General features: G+C 38.8%; 2 protein-coding genes and 1 long non-coding RNA gene across 7 annotated transcripts in view; 2 read left to right on the forward strand and 1 right to left on the reverse strand.

The window, feature by feature from the left end:
• Window positions 1-1,093: 1,093 nt before the first annotated feature.
• Window positions 1,094-14,056, reverse strand: fam169b (family with sequence similarity 169 member B). Its single transcript, XM_027003992.3, has 9 exons — window positions 13,963-14,056; window positions 8,314-8,401; window positions 7,834-7,952; window positions 7,622-7,724; window positions 7,451-7,536; window positions 7,136-7,310; window positions 6,231-6,413; window positions 4,088-4,216; window positions 1,094-3,466 (listed from the first exon to the last, which is right to left on the reverse strand). The coding sequence occupies exons 2-9, from the start codon at window positions 8,348-8,350 to the stop codon at window positions 3,372-3,374; spliced, it is 927 nt and encodes a 308-aa protein (XP_026859793.2). The 5' UTR covers window positions 8,351-8,401; window positions 13,963-14,056; the 3' UTR covers window positions 1,094-3,371.
• LOC113573617 (uncharacterized) lies at window positions 4,242-6,884 on the forward strand. Its single transcript, XR_003410224.3, has 2 exons — window positions 4,242-4,908; window positions 6,653-6,884. It is a non-coding gene; the product is annotated as an uncharacterized LOC113573617 (long non-coding RNA).
• An 86-nt stretch (window positions 14,057-14,142) lies between the features above and the next one.
• Window positions 14,143-19,391, forward strand: part of igf1ra (insulin-like growth factor 1a receptor) — a 76,190-nt gene continuing 70,941 nt past the window's right edge. For all 5 annotated transcript variants that reach the window (XR_014123996.1, XM_081715201.1, XM_081715202.1 and 2 more), the window contains exon 1: window positions 14,143-15,078. Coding sequence is in view for 4 of the 5 variants with exons in the window: in XM_081715201.1 (XP_081571327.1) it covers window positions 14,985-15,078 (94 nt within the window). In the remaining variant the exon portion in view is untranslated. The remainder of the gene's footprint in view (window positions 15,079-19,391) is intronic.

Consider the following 19,391-nt stretch of genomic DNA (forward strand, 5'->3'; position numbering starts at 1 on the left):
TTAGCACAATCTTCCTCAAACTGCACGTTGCCAAGGCATCAGCTCTTCTCACACTTGGTACAGGAACTCTGATGAAGGGGATGTCATAGAGGTAAGCATGGAAATGTCACAGCCCTGACACAACAGCCAGCAGTGTTTTCCTCATCAGTAGTTGTGTTGTGGCTTGCTCTAAGGATGGCTGTAGTGTGCATGGACTCTCTCAGTCCATACTGTACCTGTGAGAAGATGGCACCGATGCCCTTGTCATTGGCATGTGTGTTCATGAGGAACTCGCTGGCAAATGCTAGCAAAGGCTAGCACTGTTGCCTTCACATTGCCAATCACAGAGAGCAGCAAATGTCTATTCTGCTTCCTTGTCCCACCAGAGCGCAGCCCCTTTCACTCTGAAGTGCCGGTAGTGTGAGGCCAAACCCAGGAAGCCCTGCAGCTCATTGGTGTTTCATGGCGTGAGCCACCGGCACACTAGAGTCCACCGTTGCTGGATCTGTTTCCACTCCAGCTCCAGGTACATGTCCTACAAAGAAAAAAGCTCACATGCTGCTGAAGGTTGGTTTTTGGGGTGCTGTCATAGGTTGGTGGACTTAACAGCCTGGAATACCTGCCCCAGGGTTGTGACTGCACCATCAAAGTTAGGCAGATGGACCAGCGTTGAGGAGCAGTTTTTGTACTTTCCCTTCCAGTGTGAAACACAGCTTGCAGCTGAACACAGTGTTATAGTGACATCCATCATCTTGCCACAATGCCAGGTGACCACTGAAAGCGTTGCGTATTATGGTTCCCTGGAATCCTCAATGTTATAGAGTGGAAGGTGGATGTGCGCTGTTTTTGCCTTCAGTCTCTACTGAGCTTCACTGTACTGCCTTCCTCGCCATCTTCCCCAAGCAACCAACAGCAAGGCTGTCCAGCAGGCGTCAGCGGTAATGTTTAGTACCCCTTTCCTCTGGGCTACTTTTTCACTGTCCACCTTAAAGTTTGTTGATGCACTGCTCAGTTCCCTCCAGCTCAGTGGCAGCATCTCACGTTTGATGCCAATGTAGTGTTTGCAGTGAAGAAGGACCAGAAAACATCGTTCCTTCAGATAAAAGTTCTCTTTTATTAAAAAAGCGTAACAACAGGGAAGAAACTTGGCTAATTAGAAAAACGTGGTAGGGTAACTAAAACACATATTCAACACAGGGACAGTAACAATCTTCTGAACACTCGAATCTAATCAAAACTAAAATAAACACCCACATACCACACAGATCAACTATTTAAAACAGCACATAAACACATTAATTTTAAACTAAATAAAGTGTGGAGAGGCCCATGGCATTCTAGGAGTCCTTGCCCTTCCCTCAGCTCAACCCCCCCAGACAAGCCTTAAATGGGCACACACACATTTTTAATATATTTACTTTGACAAAACATTTGAAGCATTGGGCCGGGTATACGTGCAAACATTGGCTTTGATCTATGGAAGCACATGAACATTGCAGTATCTCCCCCACAAAAAACCTAATGTTGCATTTAACACAGGAGTGAGACACAAGTGGTGGCACAGCGCTTTATTAAGAAAAACAGGAAATCGTTTAAACAGCATAGAATAGAGTCAGGAAATAATGTGGAAGTGTGAAGCAGTGGCTTGACTGCAGGCAGAAGTAGGCTACCACGCAAAGCGTGAACAGTATGACTAATACTTGGGAGATTGAGAACAGGGGAGTAGCTGATGATGTTGACTGATGGGGATTTGAGGGTACATATGTGCGTTTCTTGCTAGATAGAGGCTGTGGCATGACACCTAACCACTAGGAGATACAGGCAAAAAACTGGCTTCTGTCTGGTTAAAAGGCTAAAGGCTAACATTACAATCTGCAGCAGTCTTTCTATAGAAATCAGCCGTGGTGCAGAGGTTAGAATATAAAGGAGAATGCCACAGAGGGGCCCAAGCCTCAGTTCCATTGACAATCTAGAGAGGCTTGCAAACTAAGCTTAATCATTCAGCACAGATCCAATTAACAGCTGTTTTTGTTTTTGTTTTGTTTTTTAAAGAAAAGAAACCCAGTTAAAAACAGAGACATTGAAATGATCATTTTTGTTGATAGCTGGCAGAATATGCATATCGGTTTAGCCTTGGCTCTTAAGTCTAAACATGGCCTTGAACTAAATCAACAAGAACATGCAGACATTTAGAAAAAAAGAGATGCAAATCTGTTTTTAGCTATTTTTTAAACAAAAGAAGTGAAAAATATTATAAATAGATAATTAGTAATATGTCAAATGTAATGTTTGTAATGCATTTTCCAGCCAATTCTGATGCCAGTAAAACTGTTTCTGAATTGTGAAGTTGTTTTTGCAAGTAATGCAACAAAAAATACAAACTAGATTTCATATGTTAGAACATATTAACACAAAGCTGAAAGCACCAAATGACCACAGCAATGTGCTTTTACTTATGAGAGAAATTGCCTCAACAAACACTCAAACCTTTATTCCATAGGTGGTCAAAATAATAAACATAGGACTATACATCAAAATGTCAGTAATGAGGAACTGAAGTGCTGATGCAATCCTTGAAAAGCCAGAAACTGGACCCTTCTTCAGGGACCCATTATCATGAAGACTTGGAAAGAAACAGGAAGCCTGAGTTGAAGGCCGCATTTGTCTTTCTAAAAAGGAAAACCCTTCCAGATGTACAAGAAGGAGACTGAAAGACCAAAGTCAATGTTGTGTTTCCTCTACATTAGGTTATGGGAACTGCTGCACATACTTAAGGGTGTTTCCTCAAATGCAATTCTATAGTAGAGCTTTGTGAAGCTATTGATCTGCTATCTAAGTTGAGACCATAAAGATTTTTTTCAAATTTGGTCATTGTTGCCACTGTTGATACTGCCTGACAGGTTTCATTTGTGTGAAGTCATAATCATCATAGTTTTGAACAAAGATTTTCTTCTTGGCAGACCTTTTGCTATTTCAGTGACTGTACATATCCTCTTCTTGACAAACTGAAGTGTTTTTTGCCCAAATTTTACTCAAAATTGCTCAATGCTGATAACTATAATAAACATACTATATCTTATATACAGAATAGGATTAATACATTATTAGTATTTCATTAAGTATTTCATTGTGTTCATTGACTTTGTTTAACAAATATATTCTGTATCAGTAATGTAAACCTGTGATCGTGAAAAGAATCTAATAGTTCCCATTTCCATTTAAAATTTGAACACGGCGTCAATCAAAGAAATAAAAACTTTGATGGTGATGCAGGAGACTGATATTGTCCCCGATATATGACTAACATCTCGAGCATAGCTTGCTGGGAACCTTCCACATCTAAACCCACTCAGTGCAACAGAATTTAATACGATGTCTTGGCTTTTTTACACTTATTGAACACAACCTGGTTGACTAGTCGCTTCTGTACACAGCTCCTTTGAGGTCTTCTTGACTCTGTGCTGGTTGGTGACATGGACTCCAGGACCTGGTTAAAAGATAATTTCAGAATTTTTCAAGCTATATAAAAGTTGCATTAATTGAGTTGCATCCTGTCTTAATTTGGGTTAAAATGTTTCTTCCCAGAAGATTTTCCTGATTTGCTTATAGTTTTGCCTGGTATGTTGTCAATTTCATTTGGTGGTTTAACAGTTGTTACATTCAGTTGACTGTCTTATCTGTCTCCATAAACAACTTGTAAAATAAATTCCAGGAATTTATTTACACAAATACAAGGAATGTAATCATAAGTTAATATAAACTAAAATATGATAATTCACTTTCCCCTTAGTATCTGTGGACTTTCTCTTAACAGACAGGGTGGTGCTTGGGCTTTCATCTGAGCTTGCACCTATTTAAAAAAACAGAACGTTGCCCAGGACCTCTTCAGAGGTGCTTCAAATCAAACAGGCTCAGACACAGCATGACAAGAGCACTCCTTTAACTTAATAACAACACCATAAGAATGTTGGTAGATACTGGGATCCCATCAGAAAAAAAAACTACTCCTCAGCTTCACAAGCTATGGGTTATGGGAGTCATTACATTAATGCCTCATTTCATCAAACATTCTTTGCTTTTGCCTTCACAAAACAACAAAGCAGCTCACCCTGTGTTGGGTGGGACTGGAGTTGTACGTTTAACCACACGTTGCGTCTCTGACTCCATTCCCCTGGAGCCTCTACTTCATAGAGACGTTCTCTTTGTTCCTGGTGGGTCTCTAGGTACTTCTTGCATACTGTACAAACAAGTTGAGACAAGGCGTGTCAGAAATGTTCTTCAAAACAGTACTTGTGAAATGGCTCCCTAAAGATTACTTATTTAAAGCTAAACAAACTTAAATCTTTAGAGAAGTGTTTTTTATTTAACCATGTCTTAGTAAAGTTTTTGGACTTCCATGTTTTCTTGCCTCACTGAACTTAATTTTTTTTTTCTTCTAATATTTCTGGATGGACACTACCTACTTATTTGTTTTCCAAAACATTAAGCACAGAAGAATCAATACTAATTTTCTTCAGCTGAGGGGTGACAATCGCCGTTTTGTGGGTAAAAGAAAATGGACATTCACAGTACAAATTAAAACTGAAAAAAACATTGGCAACGATGGAAGTGTGTTGGAAGATGATGATATTGTAAATGTGTGAACTGCAGATATCACCGTACCCAGCGTGAACTGCAGATATCACCATTCCCAGTGGCGTAACCATTATGCTCTGCCAGACCTGTGAGGCAGCCATTTTATCTTCTTGCTTGTTTTGGGAGCACTGGCTTCTTGAATGCTGACTTTAGTAACAGAAATGCATGCTTAATGGGATTCAAGTTAGGTGACTGACTTGGATGGTCACGAGCATTCCACAGTTGCTTTAAGATGCTTCTTAACATTTCAGGATTCATAATTTTGCTGTCGTTAGCAGTCAGATCTTCCAAAAGGTGAGTCAGTCCCATCAACCGCCACATATACTTAAACCATTATCATATTTCAAAGACAAGGTGGTACGCAACAGATCATAACTGGAGCACAAGTGTGAAGCAAGGAGGAAATGTTGGAAATTTCTTTTCTCCATCATTTCCTCTTTCCTTCACACTTGTGCTTCATCTAATCTTTGTCCTAGGATACCATAGCCTTGTAATGTAAGGAGAGTAATCTGGTCTTTCTGTCCTTGACTGTCTTGTTTGTACTTTATGGTATAATGATATAATGTGGAATAATGTCATATTCTTTTTCTCTTTATGGAAGTTGTTGAGTTTTAAACCATTTGTGTCTATGCTCTGGAGATTCTTCTAATAATCATCTACAAAAATGTGTTTTTTTTAATAACGTATTCTTAGGTCAACCACAACTTTGGCTTTCCATGGTCTAGAAGCTTTGCTATGATTATGAGTGCATAGTTTTGTCTGTGTGTCAGACTGGTTTATTCTTTTCAGCCAGTGACAATGTACATTACTGGTACCCACATGTCTTTGGTACTCATGATAATTTACCTTACTTGTACCCACACTTCTTTGGTCCTCATTATACAAGACTACAACAACAGAAATCAGAGGCAAATACCACATCTAGAATCCACTCCAGACCTTTTCTTTTGTATTGTGTTATTGTTCATGCACTACCTAATGCTTTCTCATAGCTGGTTAAGCCTCGATTGTTCAGCCAACTATTTAGCTGTTTGGTTAAGTATTAGGGAAGACTATGTATATAATTATGTTTAATTCCTATGTGGCACACCTGTTATGAATGTACACCCTCAATACTGTCAGCTCTTTCATTTTGTAATCTTTGTTTAATTTGAAAGCCAATGTCTTCGAAGAGGCGTAAGAACAAATGGTGGGTTTGGTAACTGCCCAAATAACTATAGACTTCACTGTATCACAATGTAACATGTAACTCATTATTTGTGGTGTTTATTTTATACATCTTATATTTTTCAAGGAAGCCAGTACTTCTAGACTGACGTTATCTCTTTAGTGGTGATTCAGTATTCCATAGTCATAGTTATCTTAGTCAGAGAGATTAATAACTTTAGAGGACCCTAGATAACAATGGACATATTCACAGTACTACAGGAAACTGATTTTACTAATTGCTTGTAAACCCTTTATTGCAAATTCCTTGGCAAGTGATGAATGTTGGAAGTATGTGAACCACAGCTTGCTATCACGTAACGCACGTTCATAAGACATTCACAGAGAAAATGGGCACTTTTGAAATTCATTTGGGCCTAATAGTTTTCGTTCTCTTTGGCCTGACCTACCTGCATACATGCTGGGGGATATGGGATAGCTGATTCCCAGCACCGTCTCTGTGGGCATGGACATGCAGAAGTCCTGGAGCATGTGCAGGGCCAGCCCTCTCCTCCTCCAGTGGGTGCGTACGAACACAGTGTCCAGCACAGGGAGAAGATAGCTTTGACCAGTGAACCCACTGCCAAGGCTTCCTTCAAGAGCATCAAGAAATGTCACCACAATGCCCAACCACAAAACTAAGCAAGAATGATAATGCTTGGCATACTGGCCAGATGAACAAGGGGTTACTAAACTCAACAGTGTAAAAAATATCAATGATGTCTCACTTCAAATATTCTTTGAGAATATATCACAGAACAGTGTAGTGCATAGCAGCAGAAAAGTACGGCTTCTTTATATTTTAATTTGTAATATTTTCAATTTTCAACAGGTGTTGTCACAACGTAGGTTTACAGAAATGAGCTTTAAAGAGAATCCAGGTCCAGGCCCACAGGAAGCAAGCCAAAAGCGACACTGGCAAGGAAATACTCCCTAAGCAATAGAGGAAGAAATCTTGAGCGGGTCCATTGCGTACAAGGGGAACCCATCCACTTCTGATTGGCACCAGACAGAAAGCTAACCACACAGAATAAATAAAGCTTCTTTTAGCAAGAAACATTTAAGAGTTGTCACTTAAGAAGTTACTAACAATCATTTGACAGAGGTTTTGAGATTAATCAGTGAGGATCAAAGAGTAATTGTGGTGAGAGTCTGCATAGGAAATACCACAGCTTAGCAGGAGAGCCGGGGATGCTCTGGTCTAAAGTTTCCATGACATCAAGGCACAGTATTAAAACTTAACCCGAGAGTATAGTAAACCTGAGGAGAATGTCCCCTGAGTGAAGCTTAAAGTACATATGAAAATAAATCACACCTTTCTTTTTTATGGTGTAAAAGCCAACTGCTTCTCCATCTTGCCACAAGAGTTTGCCATGCTCCCGTGCAGGATGAATGGAGAAGTACAAGTGTTCTCCGAGAGGCCTCTCCAACACCCCAAACACAATCTGACTGAGCAGGAACAGTATAACTTTCTCCATCACTGACTCTACCTGTGGTAATACAAAAATTATAACATCCATATTATGACATACAACTTAAGAAACTGCTCTTAACTGCTAATATAACCATTTTACACACCTTTTTATGAACTTTGCTTGTGCATTTCTGCATATATACGTAACAAACTTACAAACACAAGCCCATTTCTGTGTATGCTGGATGTCTTCAGAACATCTCTGATGGGCCACCATTTTCCATGCAAATACAATGCAACCACTGAAAGAGCAGGTTAAGCCAATTTAAAAGTAAAAAATCACAAAAATCAGACAGATGACTGAAGAGCAGGCAGAAGGGTAGTGACCTTGGGTTTCATCTCCCGGCATATGGAGGGTCAAAACAGAATGCGGTGGATCATCGTCACCAAACAGCTTCAGGTGACCTATGTTATCATGGGTTATCTTCACCTGAGGATTATACAATAATTCGTTTTATGTTTTATCACTGATAGGTTTGTCCTGTTTATTCTTAACAAAAGGATACAATATAGAGCAGAAACACCAGAACTAGTTATACCTTTGCTCCACCAGGAAGAATAATGGACTTTGTACCTAAATGGAGACATGATAGGTATTCACCAGAGTCAGAATTCAATTCGCTGTAATCCTGAGAGGACAGGTCAACTGGATACTTCACTGGAGAAATAAAGGAGTTTAGTGAAAAATTTAGCTAGATTATGGAAATCGTCGTGACGACATGACGTCATTCCGGGCAGTCCCGCATGAGGAGTTTTTCAAATATCAAAACGTCCCGAAACAAAGGAAATGAACATAACTCTCTGCCTAACTTTTATATAGCTAGCCTAACATGCTACTCTCATTAGTGTCTTTTGGGGGGACATGTTTTGCTTAAATGTCGACAGGTTATTTATTCCTAAATTCCTGTTCCTTATTTGTGTGTAAACCACTGTTTATAGCAAAGGACCATAGTATTGTTTTGTGTAGGCGATCTTTTAACAACAGATACGATCCAAGAAACAAATAGTTATATTCTTACCTTGATGCTTAAGAGACAAATTCGATTTGGATTCCATTTTGAAGGTGCGTTGACCTTTGAAATTCCACTTCTTGCAAAATAGCTCCACCTAGTGCCGAATCAATGGAAAGAAGAGAAAGCAATTTATCAATTTTGTAGAGGCATGAGTATAGTCTACCTTTCTAAGATAACTTTTAAGCTCTGTAAGAATTGTACTGTCTGAATTTGAGCAGTTGATAACTTTCGCCGTACTTTTCATTCACGCATAATGACATTTATGTATTATACAAGTCTACAGATATCCAACAGCAATTATTTCTAAATTACAAACAAATTCATTATTTGAAGTTTTATTAAAATAAATAAACTTGATTTGAATTAAGGTTTTGTTGATTTAAATAATACTCACTGGCCTAGCCTATCTCAGACCAAGACACAGCCTTTGTTTCTACACATACAGAAGTTTGGACTGGAAGTTGAAAAATATTCTTCTTTCACACACACTGAGTTGGTGAGGTCCTGTGCACATGGGCTCTCTTCAGGGAATCACTAAGGAGAAATACTCCAGGATTTTGAGCATATAGTTTATAAACTCTCAGGTGACTCTCAGTTTATAGTCTAAGTTGTACGGTTGAATTTAAATACATTGATCATAGCTGATGAAGGATCTCTGTCTGAAACTACTTGTTTCTCAGGAAACCTTGGCGGTCTTTAAAAATGTATGTTGCAAAGATGAGGAAACTCTTCCTGATGTACTCAGAGTCAGTGACTGATGGACCTTATTCATTACTGAAATTAGAGTACTCGCTGTTTTCACATCACCCACTAGATGGCTACAGCAGGACAACTGAGTGCCTGTAATATTTAGACTAAGAAAATTAGATGAAAGCCCCACATAATAAATGATAAATTGTGACTCCAAAACAAGTAAAACATGCCCAATTAATTTTAAATTATATGTTATTTGTAAATAGAAAACAAGCTCTAATTTTGAGTAAAACATCTAAATTACATTTATTTTATTCCTATCACTATGCTAACACACTTCAGCAGAGTGTGTCAGAACTCCTTGAAAGAGAAGGAGAGAAACTATGTGGTGGGCCATTGTGCTCTAATACAATTGCTAGTTTATCATGTTGCAGTATCTTATGGAGAAATGCTGGGTGTCCCATTTTATTAATTACCATTTTCTTCATTGCCGTGCCATTAAAAAAGGACACTCCATGTCAAAGCCATCACAAAGAATGCAGCTCATTACCCCAGGAACTGATACAATTCTGTTTTTGTTTTCAGTGCAAGGTTGAATAGGATAATATTCTGTTTGGGGCTAGCATTGTACAAATAGATTCTGTTAGGTTGTTCTGGTATTTTTGTTTTTGAACCAGTGGAACCAATGGACAGCAATCTTTGCTCACTCAAAATTTGTTTTGGGAAAAGACTTCTTCCATAATTTCCTACCTCCCATCTTCCCTGTTGCACATAAACCACCAACTTCCCACTAAGAAATTGTTAACATTTCTGGAATTCTTCTCATTGGGGAAGGCCAGCTTAGCTTGTTAAATTTGTTTTTGCTGAACTGTGGCTTTATGATCTTAAGGGGATCAATCAAGCTATTTAGCTTCTATGACTATTTGGCATCAAAGGTATTGTTTTGGAAGGTGATCTTGGCCTATTGGTACACAGCTTCAAAGCACCTGTGGGACTCCTGTTTGTGATACAGATGTTCCTGTCTCACAGTCAGCACGCTTACCTCATCCTGGAAATGTGCATCGGCTCAAAGCACCGTACCATGTACGGTGGTTTACAGGCTCTTGCGACACGCCCCACACACAGCATTCCGTGAGTGCCATCAGTCCTGTCTCATGAACAGACCCATCAAGTGATTATAATACAGCCCTAAGTCAGTCTGTACTCTAACCTTTGAAACTGAGTTATCACTTCACTGATATTAACATAATAGGGGCCTATCAGAAATATCTCTAAGACCTGTATAGTTTTTGTAAAGAGGAGTTAAATTGCAAAACTACACAAATGCAGAAATTGATCATTGATATAATATGGTATCCTTTTCACCATCAACATGGAGGGTCAGTCAGTACACTATGAAAGATTACAGCCTTTAAGGGCAAAATCTATAAGACTTTACAATTGACATACTGATACGGCCTCTTTATGGCGAAGGCATGGTGACTAATCTCAGGCTTAGGAGGTGCAGCTAACAGATAATTCTAATAAGCTTTTTAGTGACAACACAACTATTCAATTGAGAAATCAAGATTCTATAGCACAGCTAAAAACTAATCACAGCTATAATTGGCCTTAAATAAATGAATTTAGATTTTATATGTAGCTGTCTTATATCAGACATATATACTTATATCAGAAGCCAGGTTATAAACATCTCCATGAGCTGGAATATGCATCTTAAATTATTAATTACTAGTGTAGGTATATAGTTTGTATCTTTTTTCTTTTTGTTAAGAAATGTATTATTATATAGTGGCATCATTTCATTCGCTGTGCACAACACAAGACACACTAGGAGTGTTTGTGAATTTTGTAATGTCTCTGTCTTTGCTTGTCAGGCTAGATGTACTGTATATCATTTATTATTACCATATAAATAAATAATGTTTATTGTTTACTGGTAGTTAGATACATATCATGTATCCATATGAGTGTGGTGTAGAACAGATATCCTTTCTCCGACAATAAATGTGAAATTTGAACCTGAATCTACACACATCCTTTTGGAATTCCTGCTACAAATGTGTTTAGATGACAACAGGTGAGACATGATTCACCTCAGCTATTGTTTACAGAAGACTAACATGATGATACCATAGTAACTTCTTGAGTATATTAAAAAACGTCTGGGTCTCCATCTTTCAATAACATGAATGTCCCAGAACAATAATGGATGTGATCAAATTACTGTGTCACGGCAAAACAACATACCACCCCCACCAGGAATATGTCAGTTCAGATCATATGCCTCCTGCACCTAAGCTGTCTTAATTTCAGCTTTTTTTCAGGAATCTTTTTCTTTTCTCCAAAACATAATTGTCACCTTCACCTTCATCCCACCCCACCCCCACTGCTTCAGCTAAGTGAAAAACAATTTGTCTCTTGTTAGTAAGTGCAAGGCAACTACAGTAAACACTCATGTTTCCACTTGAGCGCCAGGGCAAAGTGAAACCGAATGTGAAGCACTCGAGGTAGGTGGGCTTCATCACCAGCTGGCACATGAGGACAATTGCAAATGCAAGTGGTGCAATGCTGACGTACACCCACGAGTGTGTGTGTGTGTGTGTGTGTGTGTGTGTGTGTGTGTGTGTGTGTGTGTGTGTGTGTGTGTGTGTGTGTGTGTGTGTGTGTGTGTGTGAGTGTGTGTGTGTGCTTGCTGACGGAAGAGCCTCACATGTTGTTTTCCTGGTGGTTATAGCTGTCACTTCTTTTCTTTTTTAAAACTTGGTTTTGCCAGGCCTAAGGTAATGCAAAGCTCTCATCTTATGTCACTGAGAGAGCTTTGAGACTGTGGAGATAACTGAGAGGAATTTATGCAGGAGTTTTTCCATGTTACTAAGTCACTACAAGATAGATGATCAGCTTTACACTACAACATTTAATCTGTAAAGGCCATAACATGTCCACAATACAGACAATTTAATCAGTGGGCATTGCACATAGATTTTAGCTCTCTTGAACCCTGCTACTTCCAATAGAGCTCCTTTAAATCACCACAAAAAATCTGCATGTATCCTTTGCATAACATATCCTCTGTGGGTGCATTGTTTTTGAACAATCTGAAATCTGTTCTCACTGAAAATTATTATGTTACCCCCAAAATGACATACTGTGTTTCATGGAGAAATGACTGCTGATCCTCCAAGCACAGGATCTATTTAAGGAACTAATTTGAACATCTGGTTTCCACTGGCCTTTCATAATCAATGGAAACTAAACAACCTTATCCTATATAAAAACACTCGTGTAATCAGGAGTTTGTAATCATATCAGAGAAAAGGTTAAACCAAAAGAGGACTGACCACAATATTTTCTAAACATTAAATTTAACCTTCATAGAAAGTAAACCCGCGTGAATGATTTATGAAACACAAAAAATGAAAGTGTTCAGTAGGAAAGACTTCGGTTAGATAGGATTCACCATTAGCTATGAGCTTTTCCATCCTTTAGTCAAAAGGAGGCGCCAAATACAAACTTGCATTTTAAGTGAGCGACTGCTGAAATCGAGCGAGTCGCAAGAATGGCCATTAAGCAACGTTATATACTGTCAACTGAAATAATGTCTCATGAAATACCAACGTGCCAATGCAAGAATCCGTGTTCCAACAAGACCTGAATACTACCAAATCAAATTCACTCTTCAACTGAGCAAGTGTGCGTTCGTTCGGATTTGGGTACGTATGGGAAGAAATTAAGATGTTAGATGGGAAGATACTGATGACATTCTCATCTATAAAATAATAAAGTTTTTCCCACAGTTTTCACAGATTCTTGTGTGTATGCCGTAATGAGATCAATGCCAGGGTAAACGTATTATGCCCTAACCCTATGTTTCTCGTATACATTTCTTTTAAGCATTATCATTGTTTATTATTATGCTAGGTTTTTTTCAGTTTAACACAAATAATAAAAGCAAGTAGGCCAGACTACGTCGTACAGGGCTTTTGGATTCTACTAATCTTAGACAGGTCTTTCCTATTTTACTAATATACTATTTAGATTAAAGCTAAAAATACTGTATAATTGCAGGCTGGTCTACCCTTGAAAAGATTCACTGCCCTCCTTGCATCTTCGTGATGCGATCACTGCGGTTGAACAAAGAAAAAATGACGAAAACCTGATCTACATAACTGGGTAAAAGATGAGTAAATCCGCGCAGAAAAAGGCGTTAACGCACGCATAATTAAGAGTCCTGTCCACCTACTTGAATTAAACTCTGCATCGGGTTTTACTTGCAACTCACGTGTGACTGTAATGGGCAAGAAATGTCCGATGCCACACACCGAAGATGTGGACTTGTTCATAAACTATTCTAAGGCAAAACAACGACGGCTCAATAAGGTAAATTAATTATTATTGAAAGTCAGGCCTAGTATAATTGTCCAATAAATTAGCTTGTTTTTCTCAGCATGGTTTTATTTACATTCAAATTTTAAATGTATCTATAGTCTTGTCTGGGTATACAACATTATATATATATATATATATATATATATATATATATATATATATATATATATATATATATATATATATATATATATATATATATATATATATATATATATATATAATGTTGTATACCCAGATATATCTCATATATATATATATGAGAGGCCTATGATTAGGTTTAGACCGAAATTAAGTCTAGTTGGAATCCCTATAATATCAATCATATCAGAGAAAAATCCTGAAACCATCGAATCAGGCTGTGAAGGAAATATTAATGTAAACAGTAATAGTAATACATAAAGATACATAACTTGTACGTTTGACAAAAAACCGAAATGTTGCATTTTATACGAAGATTGCAACATCAGCATCGGAACCTTCCATCAGTAACTGTCACAGAACTACAGTAACACTGACACGGTTACTGATGGAAGGTTCCGATGCTGATGGATTCCAGCGTTTTTCACCCACCGTAGCGTAAGCGAACTCCACTCCGTTTTTCACCGGCCGTACCGTAATCGTACTCCACTCCGTTTTTTTCCCGCTTCCGTGTGTGTGTGTGTGTGTGTGTATGTGTGTGTGTGTGTGTGTGTGTGTGTGTGTGTGTGTGAGGAGCAGAGTCTTGTTTACAGCGGTGAGTCTACGGAGCGGAGACTGTCAGAGGAGTCTGGCCGTTGCGTTGCAGCCCCGTGCCGCTGCCGAGACTGGAATTAAATGCGAGGCTTGTATTTGTTTGAAATAAACTAACCTATGATTTTTGTCGACGTGGAAAATCTGTCCCTAACTCAAGAGACCCGTGTTTGTGTTTTTGCGTCTCTGAAAAGGATTATTTCGACTGGAAAAGCGATCGTGAGAGCGAGTGGAGACGGAGGGAGGGAGAACCGAGGGGTGCAGTTGGTGAAACCATTTTTGTCCTGGCGGATATTTTGGATCTATCCCTGTGGGGAGACTCATTGAACGGGGCTGCATTTTCATTCATAGCCTACCCGAGTCACTGTCTTCTGAACCCGACCTCGCCGGTGTTCACCCTGAACAGGCCTACATGAAACGCTCGCTCTAAAGAAGGGATTTTGGTGCACGAGAGAGCGTTCGTTTGCTGGCCGTTAAGATCGCGTGCGCGTCGCTTCTGTTTTTTTTTTCCCCTCAAGAAATGGAGGCTGAAGATGCGGATTATCGTTTGTGTGAAATTCGTGGTTCAGTTAATTTAATAAGTCACAGGTCATTGCGCTGCTGGCATAAATAACACGATGTTTTGATTATTTAGAGAAAAGAATGTATCATTGTTAACTCAAGTGTTATCTCCTGTCACCTTGCTCCACTTGCCTCAACAGAAAACGCGATTTGTTTTTCTTTAAGCCCTCAATTAAATGTAAAGGATCTGTTCGATATAGAGCTACGCTCATTTGATATTTTATTATTTGAAAGCGTTTTGCTGTTTTATATTTATTGGACACGACCTTTCTATTTTGGGGAAATTGATAAATGAGACAGGAATGAGATCTAGAACAGCAAGGAATATTTCGACCTTATTTTGGGGTCTCGTGCTCTGTCTCCCTACGATCTGCCTGTGGTCCGCCAGTGGAGAAAGTAAGTTAAAAGTAGAATCTGCTAGCTAGCATTCACATTTTAACAACTGTTTTGTTTTGTTTTGTTTTCTTTCAGGTATTCCCAAAAGCGCTTAATTTGCATACATGGCACGTGGATTTTATTTAACGGTGTCACATTTGTCTGGACTAGGCCAGGCTGTGTGAGTCTTAGACAAAGCTACACAGTCGCAGGTAGAATGCGCTATGTGTTGGTGTGGTTGATGGGGACGGCGCGTACAGATCTGGCCCTATCCCTGTGCCAGTAGGCTACTACTTAGCATTTTAGAACAACTCTTACGTGCAATTACATGGACCATAACCACAAAACTGCAAAAAAAAAAAAAAAAAAACGTCATTGCGCAAAACCTACCTCAGAGTAAAGAGCTGTTTTCTTCATACCTATTCTTCATATCAATAACTGCGATACCATATTTTATTGCTTTACTTTGTGGCGCAATAATCTATCACAAATTGTTCAAGACGCTGGCACGTCTATGGAGTGATGTGTATTCATTTTCTTGATAGTCTTTGCTGTGTATGAAAAACCAAATCATTTACTGCAACTTTACTTTGTGATTAAGCACATCGTGATGCAGTTAACGGGCACGTGTTTACTTGCCCGACATCGCTGAGGATGGGACAGACTACCCACAGATGAAGGTTACCATGTGGCCATATTAGGTTTTATTGCCTTGTCTGCGTCCATGGGCACCTGAATATTTCGGAGTGCTATTGGCTACAATTTTCGTGCAGTTTTATATTGTATACCGTGTGACAGACATGCTTCGGCGAACTTTAGAGCGGAACTTTGTTGAAATTGGGCACTGACTAAATCGTATTTTGTAGAGTGAAGGCTATGAACCTATGCATCATGTATTGTGTTTATGGTGAAGAGACGTTTTGTTTTGCAATTACAATTTTAAGTAGGTTAACTACATATTTTGCTGTTCAGGTTAGGTCGCCTATAAGATTTAATTTTGGTTTGTTTGTTTTTACTTTTCATGATGTTTCAAAAACAAACAAACAAACAAAATTCCTAGAAATGATTCCCATGATCTGAGGCTGAGGTAGTTGTTTGGTATTTTGTTCTGTGAAGTTGATAATCTGCTATGGCCATAAGGAACCTGTCAGCACATGTTTGCAAGGTTCTATTGCTCCTTCCAAGATGTATACATCATTATGGGAAATGGACCATAAATGTCTCAAATAGCTATTTTAGAGTATCTTTACAGTTTAATCTGGTAAAATATATTCTGGTTGGTGAGGTAATGGTGTAAATGCTTAGAATGCGGAAAAGCATGAAATTCTGGGAACTTGCTATTGTAATCTGGCCATGTTCTTGGATCAGCATTTGAAAATTATTTGGAAAGCACCAAGCTGATGATGATAAATTAGATGGATATATTTGTTTAAAAGTTTATCAAAAAAAAAAAAACCAAACTGAAAAAAAACCTTTAGATTGTAGTAGGTAATGTATTGCTGCCTTTGTGGCTGACTTTTGTAAATGGTTAAACAAATGTATGCTCTCATAAACTGAGGAGAGCAGAGATAAATTTCATCATGTGCTGGACAACGCCTCCTCACCCCTCATCCCACCCCAGTTGTAAACACCAAGTCATTAATGATCACAATCTGTTATGATCTATTTATCTCAAAAATGTTATTTTAAGAAAGTTGCACCACTATGTTGCATAATGTGCATAACATATGACCCTCTTGGCATGACCTCTAGTAAATACTTTTTAGCATTTGCTCTGAATCTAAGATCCATTTGCATATTATTGTTTAGAGATATACTGATTTATCAACTGACAATATTCTGACAATTAGTAGCTGATGATACATTAGTTCTTTGGTGCTTTTAGATATTGGTTCAGTTTCCATTTACACAGTTCAGGCTTTCAGTGTGTAGTCCAAACAGTGAAGAAATTAGGGGCTAGTTCACTAAAAAACATTAGGTTATAAAACAATTACTGTGTGTAGACCATACTATGAAAACTTTCTGAAGTAATTAGTGCCTTGCTGTGGAATGCTTATTCGTACCTATTAAATTATTCTAGTTTCTAATTTTCTCTTTATAACAAAGAGCTTCAAGATGGTGAATGAGTTTTAATGTTTTCATTGTGGACCATGTTTTTGAGAGAATGTTAAAATAATCCTGCAGTGTTTGTGAGTAGATACACTATAAGTCTCAATATGAGTCATGAGGTGTGTGATTCTGAATAAGATGTGCTCAATGTGAAAACAGCTGGTGTGTGTGTCTGTGCATGTGTGTGTTAAAACTAAGGTTACCAATGGAGATAGGAAATTGCAAGAATTTGATTCACTGACCATGAAGGATATTTAATGGCACCAGACCTTATTGAAATTGTACTTTTACTTCTTTTATAATTATGAATAGCACAACCTTGGCAATAGCTTCATTATGGAAAAACGTAGCACTCTACCCAGAGCTCAGAGCATTGGGGCAATGATTGAAGCCTTCAAAACCCCCAAGATTATGTTTTCAAAAACAGGAAAGTAACATGCATAGCTTTATTTTGTTTATTTGATGTATTGTCAGGTTTGTTAGAATGCAAACTAAGGTCATAAAGATTAAAAAAACAATTTTTTAAATGTTAATGAAAAAGTAATTTTTAAGCATCTCTTGCATAAAATTAGCAAACACAGTAGGCCTACACTGATGCACTCGCCTTAATCGATATGTTGTTGCAAGGCATGTTTTTTTTTTCTTGCATGGTTGTTTTAGATGTAAAAATTTGTGCATGAGTAACCCTGTAAGTAAGCAAGATAAGCTGTAACACAACACATTCTCAAAAACCAGTTGTCAGAGCACCAAAGTTAATACTCTCTTTAGTTTCATTGATTGCAAGGCTTACTATAGGACTTAAACTGACCATTGCAGAAATTTGGTTTCTGAGTTTGTTTCCCTTCTAACATTCATACCCTCCACTAAATAAATCCAGGCTGAACTACATGAGCCCAAATTAATGGCCATACGCCATTAGAAGGTTTACATGGTCTCAAACTTTTCTTTATGTCGTTCATTTTAATAATCTGGTCAGACTAATAAAATGTAATTTAGCCCCTTTTCAAGTTTCACCACAGTAAACTTTCCTTGCCATTTCTTCCAAGTATACAACAAACAAGAGTGCACGGTTCATCGAGTGAGAGGCAGAGGAGAAACTCAGGGGGTTGAAAATAGAACACGTATAAATACATAGGCAGGAGAAACAGACGAGGATTTGTTAAGCAGAAGAGTAGGGAGTTTGTGAACTGTTTCACCGGCCTTCTGCCGTTCGTACGGGCGGTCTCTGGACTGCCTTGCGAATGGATGCACAAGTTTCTGTCAGACACACACACAGTATTTAAAGAAAAAACCTCTGCTCTGTGCCAGCATTAGTCATAGGTTTGCCCCTCTGACTCCTTGGCTGCGACTGGGAACTTGCTGTGGGTGAAAAGGCGAGATTAAAAGCTAACATTTTTTTCCCCTCTTCCCTTGGACACACACATCTGTATGTAAAGCACACATTGTAAACAGCCTCATCTTTGAGTTGTTAAATGCCAGAAATGTAGGTGTTGAGCTCTAGTTTCAGCTGTATCCATGGTACCAAAAAAGTTGTCCAGAAATGGCCATGACCAAGGTGACCTACCCTGAAGGTAGTTTTGAGGGGTGGAGTCTTTCTTCTTTTGTTTTTTACTTGGGTGCCTACCTTTACATACCTTCAGCTCTGCAGTTCCGGCGTCCATTGTGGCATCTGTTGCTCGTGACTGAGATGGTGTAGGCCTCTGCTGTTCTTATGACTCATACACTTTGTGTTGGCTAGACAGTCAGAAACTCACATTCTCTCTCTTTCTCTCTCCTGTCTAACTTTACTTTCTCTCGTTTTCTGTTTATCTCTTTTCCTTTCTCCTCTTGTTTTATTTGTTTCTTTCCTGTCACATTCTCTCTCTCTCTTTCTCTCTCTCTCTCTCTCTCTCTCTCTCTCTCTCTCTCTCTCTCTCTCTCTCTCTCTCTCTCTCTCTCCCTCCCTCCCTCCCTCATGCTGGTGAGGGATCATTCATGCTCGTTCAGCCCGTGCAGCATGGTAATCTGAGGCACTGAATCTGTGTCACTGTGCTAGTCCTTTGCCGGCAAAGTGACTGTGGCACTCAGATCATCTTAGGGCTCCGGTGAGCAGCTAGATGAGGTTTACAGCGCTTAATTAAAATGCTAATTTAAAGAGCACTGTCAGATTATCTGCTTGTGTGTATTCCAGCGGCTGCACATACTCTGTCAAATGCAGTTCACCCTAATGGAACAAATGAAGCACT

Source organism: Electrophorus electricus, chromosome 6 (assembly GCF_041902795.1).
Source record: "Electrophorus electricus isolate QZ-2024a chromosome 6, ASM4190279v1, whole genome shotgun sequence".
Lineage (NCBI taxonomy): Eukaryota > Metazoa > Chordata > Actinopteri > Gymnotiformes > Gymnotidae > Electrophorus > Electrophorus electricus.

Coding starts and splice junctions, on each gene's coding strand:
- fam169b (XM_027003992.3), bottom strand. CDS start 8,350: ATGGAATCCAAATCGAATTTGTCTCTTAAGCATCAAG. Junction 7,725..7,833: donor TTCTTCCTGGTGGAGCAAAG/GTATAACTAGTT, acceptor TATAATCCTCAG/GTGAAGATAACCCATGATAA. Junction 7,311..7,450: donor ACAGAAATGGGCTTGTGTTT/GTAAGTTTGTTA, acceptor GTATTACCACAG/GTAGAGTCAGTGATGGAGAA.